The sequence below is a fragment of the Equus przewalskii genome, chromosome 32, assembly GCF_037783145.1.
Source record: "Equus przewalskii isolate Varuska chromosome 32, EquPr2, whole genome shotgun sequence".
NCBI lineage: Eukaryota > Metazoa > Chordata > Mammalia > Perissodactyla > Equidae > Equus > Equus przewalskii.
In genome coordinates this window covers 3686802-3703232 of record NC_091862.1, presented here as the reverse complement: position 1 = coordinate 3703232, position 16431 = coordinate 3686802, and the positions used below count along the sequence as shown (strand labels likewise).

Genomic DNA, 16431 nt, shown 5'->3' with positions numbered 1-16431 from the left:
AGGGAACATGCCTTGGGGATGAGCCACCCACCACCCCTTATAACTCTAATTCTTGGCCATTTGCTCTAATTCACCAAGGAATTAGGAAGCAATTCATCTCCCCTATTCCTGCCATTATCCTGGGAGCCCCCCTCTCTTTGGGCTGCTGATCCATCTAACCCTCCAGCACCAAAATCCCAGTGACCTTCACCCCGACGCCACTGAAGAGGCAGTTTCCTTCTTGCTTTTGGGCATCGCCCAGAGATGCTCTGACTCAGAAATCTTAAGCTCCGTATCCTGCTCTGACCACAACCTCCTGTCCTCCAGCATCTCTGCTTTCACCCTCACTCTAATTTGTTCTTTGATCTCCTGGGGAACCACACCCTCTGACCCTCAGACAGAGAAAAGACGGAGCCAACCACAACTCGGTGTGTCTGAATGGCTTGTTCCAGGGTCAGGGGTGCTGTGGTCATCCCAGGAGAAGCAGCCTCACCCCTCTTGTGTTCTGGAAGGTTAACCCTAAAGGAAGAGAGAGAAACTTCTCTTAAAGATTGTGTTTAAATTACTTTTCTATAGATAAACTCTTAAAATGGTGTTAATACCAATGCAATTTTTTCTGCAAATGTAAGGTTTTTTTCCATTTCATTGAACTTCATGACACTAACCTTCTTTGGATCACAGATTTCCTTAAAAATCTAATTAAAAAAAACATGAATCCTTTCTCAAAGAAAATCACATGTACGTACTCATATACAACATATTTTAAAGGGTTTACGTCCCCCTCAGCTTACGTACCTTACATTAAGCACCTCGATCTACTATAAATTTGCCAGATTTCCCCCATTCAGTGGCTCTCTGAAGTCTGTTTTACTTGTAATGTTTTCATGGCACATGCGTCCACACTTACCCATATTCCTACCTCTTGTCCTGATCATGTGAATCCACAAGGCTATTATATCTCAAAGTGGCAATTTTGACCAGTGGGGAAATTGTGGAAATGTTCTTCAAAAGTTTGGGAATACAGCATATACATTTTGGGTTAGCATTTTATACTCAACCATCCTGCTTTGGAAGATGTTTTGAGAGGCACAGACACTATTGCCTAAATAAAACAGCATCTGCTTCTAGCAAGAACAACTAATCCTCACCAAAACCAGTTAGCAGAGAAATGAAAACAAACCACTATTAACAAGGGTGTGTGTGTGCACATGTGTATGTGTGCGTGTGTGTGTGTGCAGGAAAAAAAAACCCATCCCCAGTGCAACTTACATGAAAATACAAAATATTAATGACTCAGGAATGTTCATCTGCTCTATGTGTTGGCCTGAAGTTAATATCTACAAAACATCTATAAATCAATCAAATTTGAGGGCTACCCAGGAAACAGACCAGATGACAACTGGTGTCAGATGATCCTGTCCTGTCTTCGGTTACGGGTCTACACATGGGTGTCCAGAAGAACAGCATCTGTAACCTTCTCGGAGGGCAGAAAGCGGGGTTTGCCTGGAGTGGAGAGAGACTTCTGACTCCTCCCCAGCCCTCATCAGCAATGAGTGTGCACCACTTTCTCAGGCTCTCTAAAAATCGCCTGTCTCTGTGCTACACCGCATCTTTAGGGCAAGAGAGCATGATGGCTACGCTTTAAAGTCCAAGGTGCATTAATTAAGATATTAACTCTGTTCATTTCACACTAGCTGGAAAGGACTCTGAAAAAAACAATGGATATTGACAAGACACCAAAGTAATAAGAGACGGAATCCCAGTGTCTTGTCTTCGAGTCTCTACCTCGCCATCAAATTGGACTAATGCTAAAAACAGCTGTCCCACAATGCAGCTGAGCGTAATCGGAGGCCAGGCTGCAACTGGGTTTCTCCCTAGTTGGAGGCAGCCTCAGCCACGCTGCCTCAGCTGGCAGCCCTGGAACCCTGGTGCCTTTCCCCTTTATACGAGGTTACTGGGAATGGATGCAAGGGGCCTGGCACAGAAGACGTGCTTCATCATATACTAGACATTCATCGTAACTGCTGTCTGAATGGACGTAACTCATCTCAGACAAGGAACTCAACATTCAAAGAGCTCGTGCCATGTGCCAGGCGTTATGGAAAGCACTGTATCTACACGACTGAATTTAGTCCTCACAACAACCCTAGAGTAGGTATTCTTGTATCCACTGACCAAGCCATGTAGGTAGAAAGGGGCAGGAAGGAGCTGAATCGGGTGTGTCCTGCAACGTCTATGGCACCATTCTGCCTCGGAGTGAGAAGGGAGAAGTGAGCATGATGTAGACTTTACAGATGGAAATCCAAACCAGAAGGAGCTCATTTATTCATTCATTCAGGAAAAATTAATTGAGCTCCTGCTGTGAGCCAGTTGCCATCCTAGAAGCAGGAGGCGCTGCGGTGAGCAAGACAGCCCTTGCCCCCTGGCTGGGTTTCCAACGAGGGGAGGGCAGCAGGAGAGAGTAGACAGACAAGCCAATGACAATCCATCGACCCGTGGATCCATGGTGATGAGTGGAGGAAAATGCTGCACTAGGAAGGATGAGGGCGATGGGAGCACAGTGTGGTACCCACCCTCCCCCAGGGCATCCTGGAAGGCTTCCCGGAGAAAGTGGTATTTGGGCGTAGATCTAACATAGGAGCCTGCCACACTCAATCTGGCCTTCAGGTTTCCTAGTTCTCAATTCCTTTTACCTTTCCATTGTCAAATTCTTCTCAAAAACTGCAGTTTGGTTTCTTTGCAACATTTTTCATTTCTGGCATTTTTCTAGGCTACTCACATGCCACATGGGGCTGCTTGGTGTCTTCTTGTTTTCTGATTGGAATCCTTTTTCTTACTGGCTGGGCTGTCACATTTCAGGAAGCTGAGGGGGGGCGGTGCTGCAGGCTGCCGACCAGCTGGCCGCGAGTCTTCCCTCCTCGTCTCCCTGGGCTGCACGCCGCGCTGCCTGTGTCCGCCTGGGAACAAGCGATCCAGCTGTCAGAAGCAAACATCACCTTCATTTTTTGTGGTTATTGTTTTCATTACTTTCAGAATACTGTCAGAAATAATTTTTAAAACAGAATTTGGTAAATTTGGGCTAGCAATGATCATTAAAATGTGTGTTTATTTATTTATTTATTTTTATTTTTATTTTTTTGCTGAGGAAGACTGGCCCTGAGCTAACATCTGTGCCCATCTTCCTCTATTTTGTCTGTGGGATGTGACCACAGCATGGCTTGATGAACAGTGTGCAGGTCCACATTTGGGACCCACACTTGTGAACCCTGGGCCACCAAAGCGGAGCATGCAAACTTAGTAACTATGCCACTGGGCTGGCCCCTATTTATTCATATTTTAAATTTTTCATTCGACAGTATTTGATATTTTAGCAGATAGTACCTTATTGCTAAGAAATACTGGTAAGTCCCCTGTAATCCTCTGTGTGTTCATCTCGTCTATGATCACCCATTGGGTGGTGGCTTTGCTGGGCAGTGTTGTGGCACAGAAGGAAGAGGCAGGAAAATCAGCCCACAGAAAGGCAGGTGCTGTTTTGGTTTCACTTTGTTTTTAAGTTAGACTCAAGATTAAATTTTTATTTCTTCAAAACCAAAACTAACCTCTCTGTCCTCTGGTCACCACATCAGAGGACATCAAGATCCAGAATGGAAATGGAGTTCGGTAAGAACAGAATGCATCTTCCTCCTTAATTCTACCTGGCGGCCACTTCTTACAGGCAGCCTTCCTGTATGCACCAGGACTTTCAGGGCACAGTCTGCTGACACGCAGCAGGAAAGGTTCTGTGCTTTCACAGTCAGCTCCCCCACAGCCGGCCCCTTGCCCACGCGCCCCCCAGAGCTGAGGATAGACCCTCACTGTGCGGCTTCCAGACCAAGACAGTACTGACCAGCCCCCTGGCTCTGTCCACATCTGCAAAGCGGCCGTCTCCTTCCAGCAGGCTGCTCGGGTAGCACCAAACAGAGAAAAGCAAACACAGAAGCAAGCTGTCAGGCTCCACGCTCCTTGAACACACAGGCCTGTGTTAGAGAGCCCTCGGCACTTCTCATTTTCATCTCGAAAGAAAAGATGCCAAATCACAGGCGAAGACGGCAAGTGGTCTGGGTTCAGGAATGGGCGAATGGTACAGCTTTAGTATGAAGCGTATGAAATCCACCCATTATAACAGGCCAGGAAACTACATTTTCCTTTTGCTGCTACAGAGTATTACAAATAAAATCTGGCATAAAACGGGCCTTAACCCAGAAAGTTTGGGGCCGAAGGGGTGCCTGTGGCCAAAGGGATGCCCCAGGATCCTGGCAAGGATTTCAGTCCGCCAGGCCCCTTGCTGGCTGTGAACACAAGAGCCCTCATGAGCCTCGGAGCTCGTGACAGGAACACTTAATTCCTCAGAGGGCTGTGAGGACAGAGTGACATACGTGTCCATGGGGAAGGCGGCATGGTGCCTAGACGGGGTTGGCACTCACTAGCTGCCACTCTCTCTCAATGCCAATAATAGATGCAACATTTGTCACCGTGCCGCCCCCTCCCCTCGCCTCACCTGCATCCTGGGCTGCGCTGGGACGTTGGGGACAGAAGCCGGGACACTGTCCCTCATGGGGAGTTCCCTTCAGGCCTCTGCCGGCCCTGGAGGCCCAGGACCTGTGGGTTACCCTGGAGTCAAATTATGGACCCCACAGTGACAGTCTCAAGGATGTCTCCCTCCTTATGATGCCTGTCGTGGCCATGGCAGAGCCCATGCCCTCTCACCTGGTTCTCATGACAGCTCTGTGACAACACGGAGTAAAGGTTGTTGTCAGTGGTTTATTTTGAGGACACAGACTCTAAAGCCCACAAAAGAACTGTCTGGCGTCACCGGCTACCAAGGGTGGCCCTGGGCTACATCCCCGGGGACTTCATCTTTCCTTTCCACGTTACTTCTCCTGGCGAGGCCATAACAGCTGAAGCAAAGTACAGGGCGAGCCCTGTGGGCGAGCCCCCGTGTATGAGTCCCCGGTGGGCTAGCTGACAGCAAGGCCCTGGCGGGCTCTGAGTGGCGCCGGGGGCACTGGCAGGCGGAGGAGAGGCCAGAGTGAGCTGTACCAGCATGGATGCCCTTTCCCACTGCGATGAGACAGGTGCCTGAACGCCCAGCCTGCCATTTGTCCCCGTACACACGGTACAGCAAACACCAAGGCAGAAACAAACAGCCTTTCATCAGCTCCCGGGGGACAGCTGTTTGACAAATTGCTTTTCTTGGGAAAGTACTCAGGGCTCTGGGAGGGTCCACGATAATTAGAAGACGCGGTCCCTGCCTTTGAGGCACTTGCAGAGGTCAGACAGCTATGGACTGTGACTCGAGGAAGGGCCATTTCGACCCAGCTAAGACAGGAGCTAGAGATGAAGGAGATAAATCCCAGAATACCTCCTGGAGGAGGTGATGGATTAGCTGACATCAGAACAGGGAGCAGGGGAAAGGAAGCTGGCAAATATTTCAGCCGGGAATAGCCAACAAAGTGTGGTCGGTGTGCACGGATGCCCTCTGAAGGTGCGTTTTAATGTCATGGGTTGTTTCACGTTGTTGCTGAATCTGGTCTTGGGCCAGGCAGGGAGAAGCGTCTTCTGGTGGGCTGTCTCTGAGCATGAGGGGCAGAGCATGACAGGCTGCAGAGTTGCTGTCATCACAGGTCCTTCCTAGCTGGAGCCTGAGGGCGTCCTGGGCACCTCCCGGGTGCTGGGGCCTTGCGGGTGTTTATAGGCACCTTCAGCTGATGCACGATGAGGATGTCGTCAACCCAGGCATCCTTCTTTTGGTCCAGGAATTAAAGCCCACGAAGGGCTGAGAAGAGCATCCCGCACATTCCGAGGCCTCTGCCCAAGAACCAGTGTGCAAAACTAAGCAAACTTCTCAGCTAAACTTTGCTGCGTGTTTGGCTGCAAACATCTCAACTTTGCAAGGACATGTTTTTTTTTTTCCAAATGGGTTTTCCTTTGTCATCTGCATTTCTAAGAATCCTAAATCTTCACGTCTCTATATGCCCAATATAAGAAAATGTAATGCAAACTAAAGGAAGACGGAAGCAAGCTGAGGATTTTTGCAAACTGGGTCTCCTATCTTTTTCAACTTAAAATTTTGCGATTTTTATTAGGTTTTAATAGGATGTCTCCTAAGCGTGGAAATTAAATGTTATCAAGTGCTCCAAGCGGCTAAGGAACCTTGACTTCACAGAGCATGTTGGACGCCACCCTTGCATCCACCACGCAGCTTCCACCTTCCGTTGCTTTTGTGCAGGAAACACGGATCAGCCGACAGAAAAGACTGACTATCAGCGTTTCAATCCAGTCCTGCTGTGTTCCTGTAATTATTTGGATTGGCTTCATCCAAACAAAGAGAATATTTCGAAGACATTCAGCCAATTTCTGATGGGAAGGACAGGCGACCAAGAGTGACCACCAGACCTCACGGAGCAGGCTTCAAGACAGGAGCCTCATTTGCATTTCCGAGGCCAGACCACACTTTTCCCAGATATTGCCATTTCCCCAACTATTTGACTTGATTAAAGGAGGATAGAAAATGACTTACGCCCCTAAATTGTGACAACAAAGGCTGGGTTTCTCTCTTCAATCAAAACAGCATGGCTGCCTGATTCAAATGCTAATAGCCAGGGCCTGAATTGGCCACTAAAAGAGGGAGACACTTTCCCCTATAAATGACCACAAAGTCACTCCTTTGCTGTCAGAACCTGCAGGATTCTTCCAGTTGGATATTCTGTTAAATGGCTTCACGGGAAACATCCCAGAGGCGGTCTCGGGGTGCTGTGTGTGTCAGTTCCTGGGGAAAAGAAGAAGGCTTCGATTTGAACAAGGCTCTCGTCTCTTTGGTAATGCTCCATCTCCCTCGTATGTATCCAGGAAGACCTCTGAACAAATCTGGTGCAACTCTGGGATTCTTCACTGGACAAAGCCCCAGTTTTAGAGTTGGTTGCCACCATCTTGATTCATCCTAATTCCGTGGTGGCCTCGTTTCCTGGGGGTCCCAAGGAGGCAAGTAGTTTCTCAGCTCCCTAGGGCCACACCCTCCACCCCAGTCCTCCCACCAGGTGCTGTGCATGCCACTACTCCACTTGTGCATGGGAGCTGAAGATGGTGGACTTGGGGCCAGATGATCCAAGTTCAAGTCCAACCACTCAGGCGGTGCCCTTGGACCAGGTACCAGGCTCTGTGTACCTGTTCAGTCTCAGGGGAAGGAGACCAACGCCTATCTCACACAGGTGAGGAAAAGCACACAGAGTACACCTCGTTGGGGTCTAGAGTCAGTGGACCAGAGGCCCATCATTCCTCCACCACTAACCTGACCCTAACCAGGTCAGCCAACATGCTGAGCCTGAGTCCCTCTTCTGTGACAGCACTCACTTTGTAAGGCTTCCCGAACACTGATGGGGCGCCAAGGGATAAGGCACCAGCACTGGGCCTGGGCAGCGGTCGGTGGTAGAATGCAGAGCTTCCGCAGGCACATAATCAGGCTGGATGACATAGAGCGTTTGAAAACTCCTCTCCCAGTCTCTAGGCCTCTCTTTGGCCTTTACTAATGTCTTTTTTTTTTTTTTTTTCCTTTTTCTCCCCAAAGCCCCCCGGTACATAGTTGTATATTCTTAGTTGTGGGTTCTTCTAGTTGTGGCATGTGGGACGCCGCCTCAGCGTGGCTCTGATGAGCAGTGCCATGTCCGCGCCCAGGACTCGAACCAACGAAACACTTGGCCGCCTGCAGCAGAGCGCGCGAACTTAACCACTCGGCCACGGGGCCAGCCCCCCTCTGTGTACATTTTAGATTCACACTATGCCAGTTTCTTTCTTCTTGATTAGACTCTACGACGCTTCTTTGACCGGGAGATAGTTTTGACACCATTTCGCAGAGTGGCAGTTCTTTTACGCATCTGTGAAAAGACTGTGAATTTGATGGTGCAAAGACAGGTTTAAAACAGGCATCCTTATATGCTTTAGAGAGGACCTCACCTCCTGGAGAAGCGCATGTTAGCGAGAGAGGCAGAACGCATCTGATACAAGCAGCTGAGGTAGTTCTTACTTCGGGAATGCTTCTCAGCTGATTTATGGAGAATCTTGTTCTGAAAGAAATGCTTTATTTATTTTTTTGTTTTTGTTTTTGTTTTGAAGAAGAAGATTAGCTCTGAGCTAACATCTGCCGCCAATTCTCCTCTTTTTGCTGAGGAAGACTGGCCCTGAGCTAACATCCATGCCCACCTTCCTCTACTTTATATGTGGGGGATGCCTGCCACAGCGTGGCTTGATGAGTGGTGCTAGGTCTGCACCCGGGATCTGAACCAGCAAATCCCAGGCTGCCAAAGCAGAACGTGCCAACTTAACCGCTGAGCCACCAGGCCACCCCTGGAAGAAATGATTTATTTTTATTTTTTACATTCACGTCTTCCCTCTGCAGCTGGAATTTAAAACTGTCACGGATGGGTACTTTTGCCTCCTTCTATCTCTAACACACGGATCAATACATTGCACACAGTAGGTGTATACTGTGCGGTTTCTTATGATGAGTAAATCTAGCACGCTCCCATTGATAATGTTACCTAGTTTACATTTACAATACCTTTGATGCATGTCAGAATATTCTGGATATGCCGTAAGTACTCAGCCTTCTCTGCCTCGGTCTTATCGTATGAATTAGTTAACGAGACAGCACTATTGCCACTGAGGGGCGATACTATCTGACAGAGAGCTAGATACCTAAGCTATGATGGGTGAAAATATATATACATATATATATATTTTATATATATATATATTAGTTAGCATAGCATAATTAAAGGTGGTACCAAGTATAGTATTTGAGATATTTTAAAAATCCAAAAATTGCAACATAAATTATACCACTCTAAGAAAATGACATTATTTTTTTTAAAAAAAGCTACAGAAATAGTTGGAAAACTAAAGCAAAACCCAGTTGAATTTCAAGGGAAAGAATAGCAAGTCAGAGAAAATTTCAACCAGATGCAAATAAAGCAAGAAACAAACAGGAAGAAAAAGTAGGGGGAAGGGAGGGCCGAGAAAGTGATTGTGTGGCAGTGAATTTTCAAGCCCCCCAGGCCTTTGTGAGGAAATTATTGTAGATAAATCACGGCACATTCTGGTTCTGGTTGCAGAGGAGGAGCAGTGTGGTCATTGAGAACCGGCCGGCGGCCAGGCAGAACCAGGGGTCAATAGCCACAGGATTTCCGATGTTTGTCTAATCATCGGATCACAGTAATTATCTGGGGATCTCGATAACAAAACAGATTCCTGGGTCCCCACACAGACCAACTAAATCAGAGTGTCTGGGGAAAGGCCTGAAACCCCACATTTTTACCAGGTGCTCCAGGTGACAGCTGTGATCCGGCGTACTTGGGGAACACTCGCAGAGCTAAGTATGGCTCAGGAAAGAACCCAGAAATAAAGAAAGAGGCTGGTCTTCTTTCAGACAGCCCCCAAAAATGTGCATTATATTCTTTGCTTAAAGAATCAGATTTCAAGCTAGATGATATTAGTTATAGGACAAGACTTGTTTTGTAAATGAAAGGCCTTAGTAAGTGTGCGTGTGTGCTACCCCGTTGGGGTGGTGCCTAGATTCTACACTTGTAGGTTCATGGAATTTCACACGCAGGATGAGTCACCAAGAAGGTCATCCTGTCAAACCCCCTCACTTGACAGGCAAGGATATGCCTCTGTGTGCCACTCGAGTTTGTAATCCTTGCACTTAAGAGCATGTATTTACAAGTATGCGTCTTTCACCCTCTTCTGAGTTTGGGAGAATTCTGGAGCCCACACCCTTAAACTATGGTCTGTGAATAAATTAAAGAAAGTTCAATTCTAACTTTCATAATCCACGACAGTAAGTCTTTGGAGGAAAGTTTGTTCATTAAATTCCACGAGTTTCAAGAATTCACGTGAACCCTAAGGAGCTCAAATATTGCTGATGTAATCTTGACATGCCTTTAGGAAATTAAGCCAAAATATCTGTGTCTGTGGCTGGCGCTTCAGGCTGGGGAAAATCATTCCTGGCCTCAGTGAATGGAAACATGTATAGGACGTACCCTCAGCCTCAGCCCCTCAGCCAGGCTTTGCCGCTATTCTCATGATAAAGAAAAACATTTGTCTGCATCCTTTTTCTTCTTGTCCACTCCTGATTCTCCTGAATTTCACTTTGAACCCCCAACACCTTGGGCCTCCTCGCAGGTTAAAGACAACTGGACTCAACCTGGGACCCAACACAAAAAAGAGCTGGGAGAGGAAGGGAAAGGTGCCAGAAAGACCCAGCAGAGCGTGTTAAGGAGACCCATGCAACTCACCTTCTCCCAGCCTTGGGCTACTTTTCCTGCAGTTTCTCGCTGTTCACACTTTTTCTTCCATTCCATAAGCCAAGAAAGAAGGCCCTTAGAGGAAAATGCAAGATATCTTTTTACAAATATCCTTCAACACCGCAGTTTATTGACACTGTCAGCCAAGCTGTGTTCCTCCAGTTTTCACTGCAACTCAAAAAGTGGGGAGGGGCCGGGTCCGTGGCCGAGTGGTTAAGTTCGCGCACTCCGCTGCGGCGGCCCAGGGTTCGGATCCTGGGCACACACATGGCACTGCTCGTCAGGCCACGTTGAGGCGGCATCCCACATCCCACAACCAGAAGGACCTGCAACTAAGATATACAACTGTGTACAGGGGGGGTTTGGGGAGATAAAGAAAAAAAAAAAAGTGGGGAACTTGCCTCACGGTTTTGTACCTAGACAGAGGGCAAGGCCCCCACTGCACGTCAAGGTTAGGATTCCAAATGCAGCACTGTGTTGCCCAGACCCACTTTTGGTGACACTTCCCATCCCTAATTCTAAGATGTGTGCATGTCATACCTAATTATGTAGGCTCTTTGGTTTGATGGTGCCGGGAGCTATTTTTTTGGAATTATGACAGCGTTGTGTCTTCTGCAGAATGCCAGCAATTGCATTTGTCTCTTATTTTCTGGCTAAGTATAAATGGGATGTATCAGATATATAACAATATCGACCATTTCCTCCTTATTTGTTTGGTCCCCCTCTTTGCTGGTTTTACACGCTCTGGGAATTTCAGTTCTTAGCCTTCTTTCAAATTTGTCCACATTTTTTTTTTCTTAAATCATCTTCAGAGGAAAACCAGGAGAAGTTTCAGTGGTCAAGTCTGGTCCTCTCACTGACTTCCACAGGGCCTTGCGGTCAGCCCTGGGGTAGGACGGGGAGCCCGTGGATTCGGAAGCTGTCTTTCTGGTTGAGATTCCAGCTCTGGCTCTTCCTTCCTGTCACTCTGGGTGATGACAACTCAACACCTCATTTGCCTCATCAATCTGGTAAAGACCACGATACCTAACTGAACCGTAAGGATGAGAGGCAAGGTACGTAAAAACCGTTTCACGGTGGATGTTGAACGCATGTTGGCTAAGGATAATGGGCATTTCTGCGTTTCAGCTCCCCATGTGACCCTTCCAGAGAAGGTCAATGGTCTGATCTGGCCCCTTCCTGCCTCCAGACCTCTCCTCCAGCTCCCCCTCAGCACAGGTCGCCCCGGCCTTATTTATTTCTGTTCTCTGCTCTGGCTGCACCCTGGCCTGGTGCTCTTCCATCTTATGCTGTCCCACTGGCTTCTCCAGGTCACGTAAACCTCATCTGACATTCAGTGCTGGGTTTGGTCTTCCCAACCACCCCATGATGTAGATACCATCATTCTCATCCCACAGATGACTAGACAAAGCAGGGAGGGATGGAGAAGGGAGGTACATAAGAAGATGGTTAGGGGTGATAATACAAACAGGCTGACACTAGTCCCAGCAATTTTGTCCAGAGTTCTCTTGATAGCTTCATGCCCCTGAAGAAGATGTCCATGATCCCTTTGGCTCAAGCACGACAGATGGCTCTGAGCACTGAGGGCAAAAGAAACCTCAGTTGAGCTAAGCCTTTGAGCTCAATGAAGATAAGATGTGTCTTTATATGGGCAGAACAGCAGCAGAACAGCAACTCAGCATGCGTGAGCCTAATCTTTCCAAACGAGAGGCAATCTTAACAGTCAGATTGGGTTAATGGCCACGTGCACAGAATACAGGACTAGCCCATCTCAGCTAAGAACCACGGTGTCCAGTCAGCATGGAAAACATGCTATTTTGAAAAATCTTGAAAATTTTACTTTGGTGTTGATAACTTTTCTCCCTCTATTATGGCCCATAAAATCCCATCTTGCAATCACCAATTTTAGGCAAATTTTCACGTTAAGTTTTGCCTTCTGTGATATCTGTTGTTTTCCTGTCCCCCTCACTGCCTTTCTTTTGGCAAGAGCCCCCAGCCCCTTGGGGAATTGCCTGTCTTCTCCATCCATCTCCCTCTGGGGTCATCACAGCCAGGCACTGTTGTCCCCTCATGGCCTGGATGAGGCTGGGCTGAAGGAGGAGAAAATGATGCCAAACACAAAGCAAGGCAGGATTGAGAGGAGACAGAATCCTGAAGAAGACGCAGGCATCCGGAGACAGACACACCAGCTCAGACTCCGTGCACCCAGTGACACACACTCAAGTCCTTACTCTCTATATCGCCTGCATCCCAGAGTCCTGGCTTTCAACTCTATTTTGTGGGTCCTGTATTTTTTCCACACACACTAAAAAAAGTGGCAGGAGATTATTTTTAATTTTTCCCCAGTTTTATTGAGACATAATTGGCATATAACATTGCATAAGTTTAAGACGTACAACATAACAATTTGATACGTGTATTTATTGCAAAATAATTACCCCACTAAATTGAGTTAAGATACATCACCTTGCAAAACTACAAACTTTTTTAGGGCCAGAAGTTTAAATTACAAAAGATGTCTTGTTGAGTTGAAGGCCTTTTATTTGCTAGAAGGACTAAATCTTAGGGAGAAACTTTTCTGTAGGGGATCACCTTGGATGATAAACCACAGTGATAGAATCTCTTCTTTTGGGGGAGTATTTGACCTATGACTTGAAGCTGGTAAAGATGGTGCTCTCTGCAAAGACCAGTAATTAAATCACTACTGTGTTTGTTGGGAAAGTTTGCCCTGAAGAAATTGTGCTTAGCTGGAGTTTTAGTGTTTTCCTGGAGGCGTCTTCTTTTCTGCTTGTGCATCTCAGTTTTATCCATCAATTCTACTTCCTCCTCTTCTTTATCTTCCTCATCTTTCTCCTTCTGCTCTTTCTTGTCGTTAGCTTCCTCCCTTCTTCTTCCTCTTCTCCTTTATCAGCACCTACTTGGTGAATCTCCCTGTGAGCTGAGGAGGGCTCAGCTCAAGTCTTTGCGATGCTCTCCTGCATGTCCAGGAGCTGTAAAGATAGAATGTTCTCCTTGCGGATCAACCACTTCCAACTGACGCCTTAAGTTGCTAGTGAGCTGGCATGCCATGGCCGCAGGTCAATTCTGGAATTACGATGAAGATTTCACACAGTTTCATGTTCTACATGCTTAACTGGCATTTTAAAGTTTGAAATAATCCTTTTCAAATCATAAAGTACGTGCTTCAAATGATTCATTGTCAGTTAAGGAATCATTGAATATTTCCCAATCTCTTCTAAGAGAGTCACACGTGCCTAAAAGGTCTTCAAATATTTTATTTCTTCCTTTACTCTAGAATTGTTTGTATCTCAGAGTTTATAAACACTCTCATATACTTTTGGATATTGCAGTCTAGATCTTAGGTCACTTACAATCTTTTCCTTTATTAGATGTTTCCATTGTCCCCACCCATTTTGGAATTTGGGCTGCACTCACATGGTCTGTCAGATCACCTCCATTTTCAAAAACTCGTTCTTGTTTGCAAGTCTTTTATGTGACCACCTCTTCAATCCAAGAACCATCTGATCCGCCATATCTGTACGAAGGTCTAATTGGTTTCTTCCAATCTCCAGAGGCGGAAAGCTTATTTGCCTCCAGTTTCTGTCTTAAACTGTTTATTTCTAGCTCATAAGAAGCTTGTCAACTGGCTTATGATGAGCACACTCTTCCCACAGGTTCTGCCCATCTTAAACCATATCCTCGGATCTTCCAAGGGAATCAATAAAACACCAAATTCCTTACTTGGAAACACACACGGAATATTGATTATAGCTGCAGCCAGCACTGTAATTTTGTTTTCAATCTGTCTTTACTAGTAACGCTATATACCGGAAAAAAAAATAGAACGCATTCTATTTTTATCTTGGGATATATGACAGCCCCAGGTAAAGTTGGGGGGCAGGGTTGCCTTTTTAACTCCAAGATTTTTTAACTGTTAATTTTGAAAAAAAATTCAAACTTATACAAACTTACAGGAATAGCACAATGAATTCCCATATGTCCTTCAGCTAGATGTATCGATTGTAAACATTTTTTCACATTATGTGTCACATAAAATGCATGCTTTATCTCTCCCTTTCTCTCTCTTTACATACGTATATATGCATGTATACATGTAATTATAATATTATCATTACTTCATCATTTGAAAGTTACAGCCCTTTACCCCTAAATATTTCATTGTATATTTCCCAATAAAAAAGGTCATTCTCTTATACAATCTCAGTAGAATGACCAAATTTAGGAATTAAATTTGCTGTAACGCTATTATCTAATTTACAGACTAAATTCAAATTTCACCAATTGCTCCAATGTACTGGTAAAGTTATAATGTTTTAAGGATGTCTTGAGAACCAGTCAACTAAGATAAGGGGACATTAACTTGCTTTTGAAAATAAATCTATATCATAAAGATAAAAAAATGTCAGGTTCTATGGTGAGAAATAGACTCTACCAACAAGAATTATTTAGGTATTCAGAAAGCTACAGGAGTGATCACTTCAGTAAAACACACACTAAAATTGAAACAATGGAAAGAAGATTAGCATGGCTCCTGCAAAAGGATGACACACAAATTCATGAGCTGTTCGCTATTTTCTTCAGAAAGAAAAAAAAAATAGCTGAGTGTTATGGACCGAATTGTATTCCCCCAAAATTCATATGTTGAAGTCCCAGCCCTCAATGTGACATATCTGGAGACAGAATCTTTAAAAAGTAGTTAAGGTTAAGTGAGATCATAAGTGTGGGGCCCTAATCCAATAGGGCTAGTGTCCTTATAGGAAGAGGAGGAGATACAGGTGATGCTCACACAGAGGGAAGACCATGTGAGGACACAGAGAGAAAGCAGCCATCTGCAGGCCAGGAAGAGAACCCTCACCAAGAACCCATCCTGCTGGCACCTTAATCTTGGACTTGCAGACTCCAGACTGTGAGAAATAAATTTCTACTGTTTGAGCCACACAGTGGCATTCTGCTATAATAGCCCTAGACTGGGTAAAAAGAGAGGTTAAAATAATAGATTATCATTTTCATGAGTTTCTTAAATCAGATTGGATGGTTGAAGCAAATATGATAACACCATCTGATGTAGTGCTCAATGTATGTAGACAAAATATTTGGACAATTTTATTTAAAAAGTAGAAAGGGTTAAGGGATCTAAATGGAAGTAAACATTCAATACTTCACTCAAAGTTGTAAGATTTTGATACAAGGAAGCTATGATAAGTTACTTATATGTGTTGCAATATCTAGAACAGCAACTAAGAAAACTATACAAAGTGATATGATAAAAAAAATTACAAATAAATAAAATGGAATTCTAAAACATGCTGAGGTAATCCACAGAAAGGCAAGGAAAGAGAAACAGAGCAAGGAGAAACAGAGGGAAAAAACCAAAACAAATAATAAAATAGCAGCATCATAAATCCTAACCATTTATAATTACTCTAAACGTAAATGGTCTAAATACACCAACTAAACAACAGACAGCGGCAGAATAGATAGAAACATACAATCCAACTAAATGCTATCTACACAGAATTCACTTCAAACATAAGTACACAGCGAGTTTGAAAATAAAAGGATGAAAAAAGATATGCCATGCAAAAATCAAAAAAAGCAAGATTGGCTATGTTATAGCAGATAAAGTAGACTTTGGAGCAAAGAAAATTACTAGGGACAAATAGAGACATTACACAATGATTAAAGGACCAATTCACCAAAAAGATACAGCAGTCCTAAATATGTATGCACCAAACAATAGAGCTTCAAAATACAGGAAGGAAATATTGAAGGGAGAAAGAGACAAATTCATGTCCATAGTTGGGGACTTCATCACCCCTGTCTCAGCAATTGATGGAACCTCTAAACAGAAAATCAGCAAGGATATAGAAGAACTGAACACCATCAACCAAGATGATCTAATCAATATTTATAGACAGAAGAAAGATCTTCAAACATGTGGAAAGTAACCAACACACTCCTAAATAATCCATGGGTCCAAGAAGAAGTCTCAAAGAAAATTTTAAAATGCATTGAACTGGTGGAAAATTAAAACACAACATATCAAAATTTGCAAGATGCAGCTAAAGTAGGATTGGGAGGGAAATTTATAACA

General features: G+C 45.0%; 1 protein-coding gene and 1 non-coding gene across 14 annotated transcripts in view; one reads left to right on the top strand and one right to left on the bottom strand.

The window, feature by feature from the left end:
- The window catches only part of LOC139080834 (uncharacterized), a 97899-nt gene that overhangs the window by 2773 nt on the left and 78695 nt on the right, over nt 1–16431 (bottom strand). For 3 of the 13 annotated variants that reach the window (XM_070603305.1, XM_070603304.1, XM_070603307.1), the window contains 5 exons: nt 10308–10391; nt 7969–8078; nt 3866–3917; nt 2759–2955; nt 399–498 (listed from right to left, as the gene is read on the bottom strand). In XM_070603305.1, coding sequence (XP_070459406.1) covers nt 399–498; nt 2759–2955; nt 3866–3917; nt 7969–8078; nt 10308–10391 — 543 coding nt within the window. Of the gene's footprint in view, nt 1–398; nt 499–2758; nt 2956–3865; nt 3918–4725; nt 7890–7968; nt 8079–10307; nt 10392–16431 lie in introns of all 13 variants that reach the window. The other 10 variants (XM_070603306.1, XM_070603308.1, XM_070603309.1 and 7 more) reach the window with 8 other exon arrangements.
- On the top strand, nt 14807–14913 carry LOC139080847 (U6 spliceosomal RNA). The gene has a single exon (XR_011535672.1). It is a non-coding gene; the product is annotated as a U6 spliceosomal RNA (small nuclear RNA).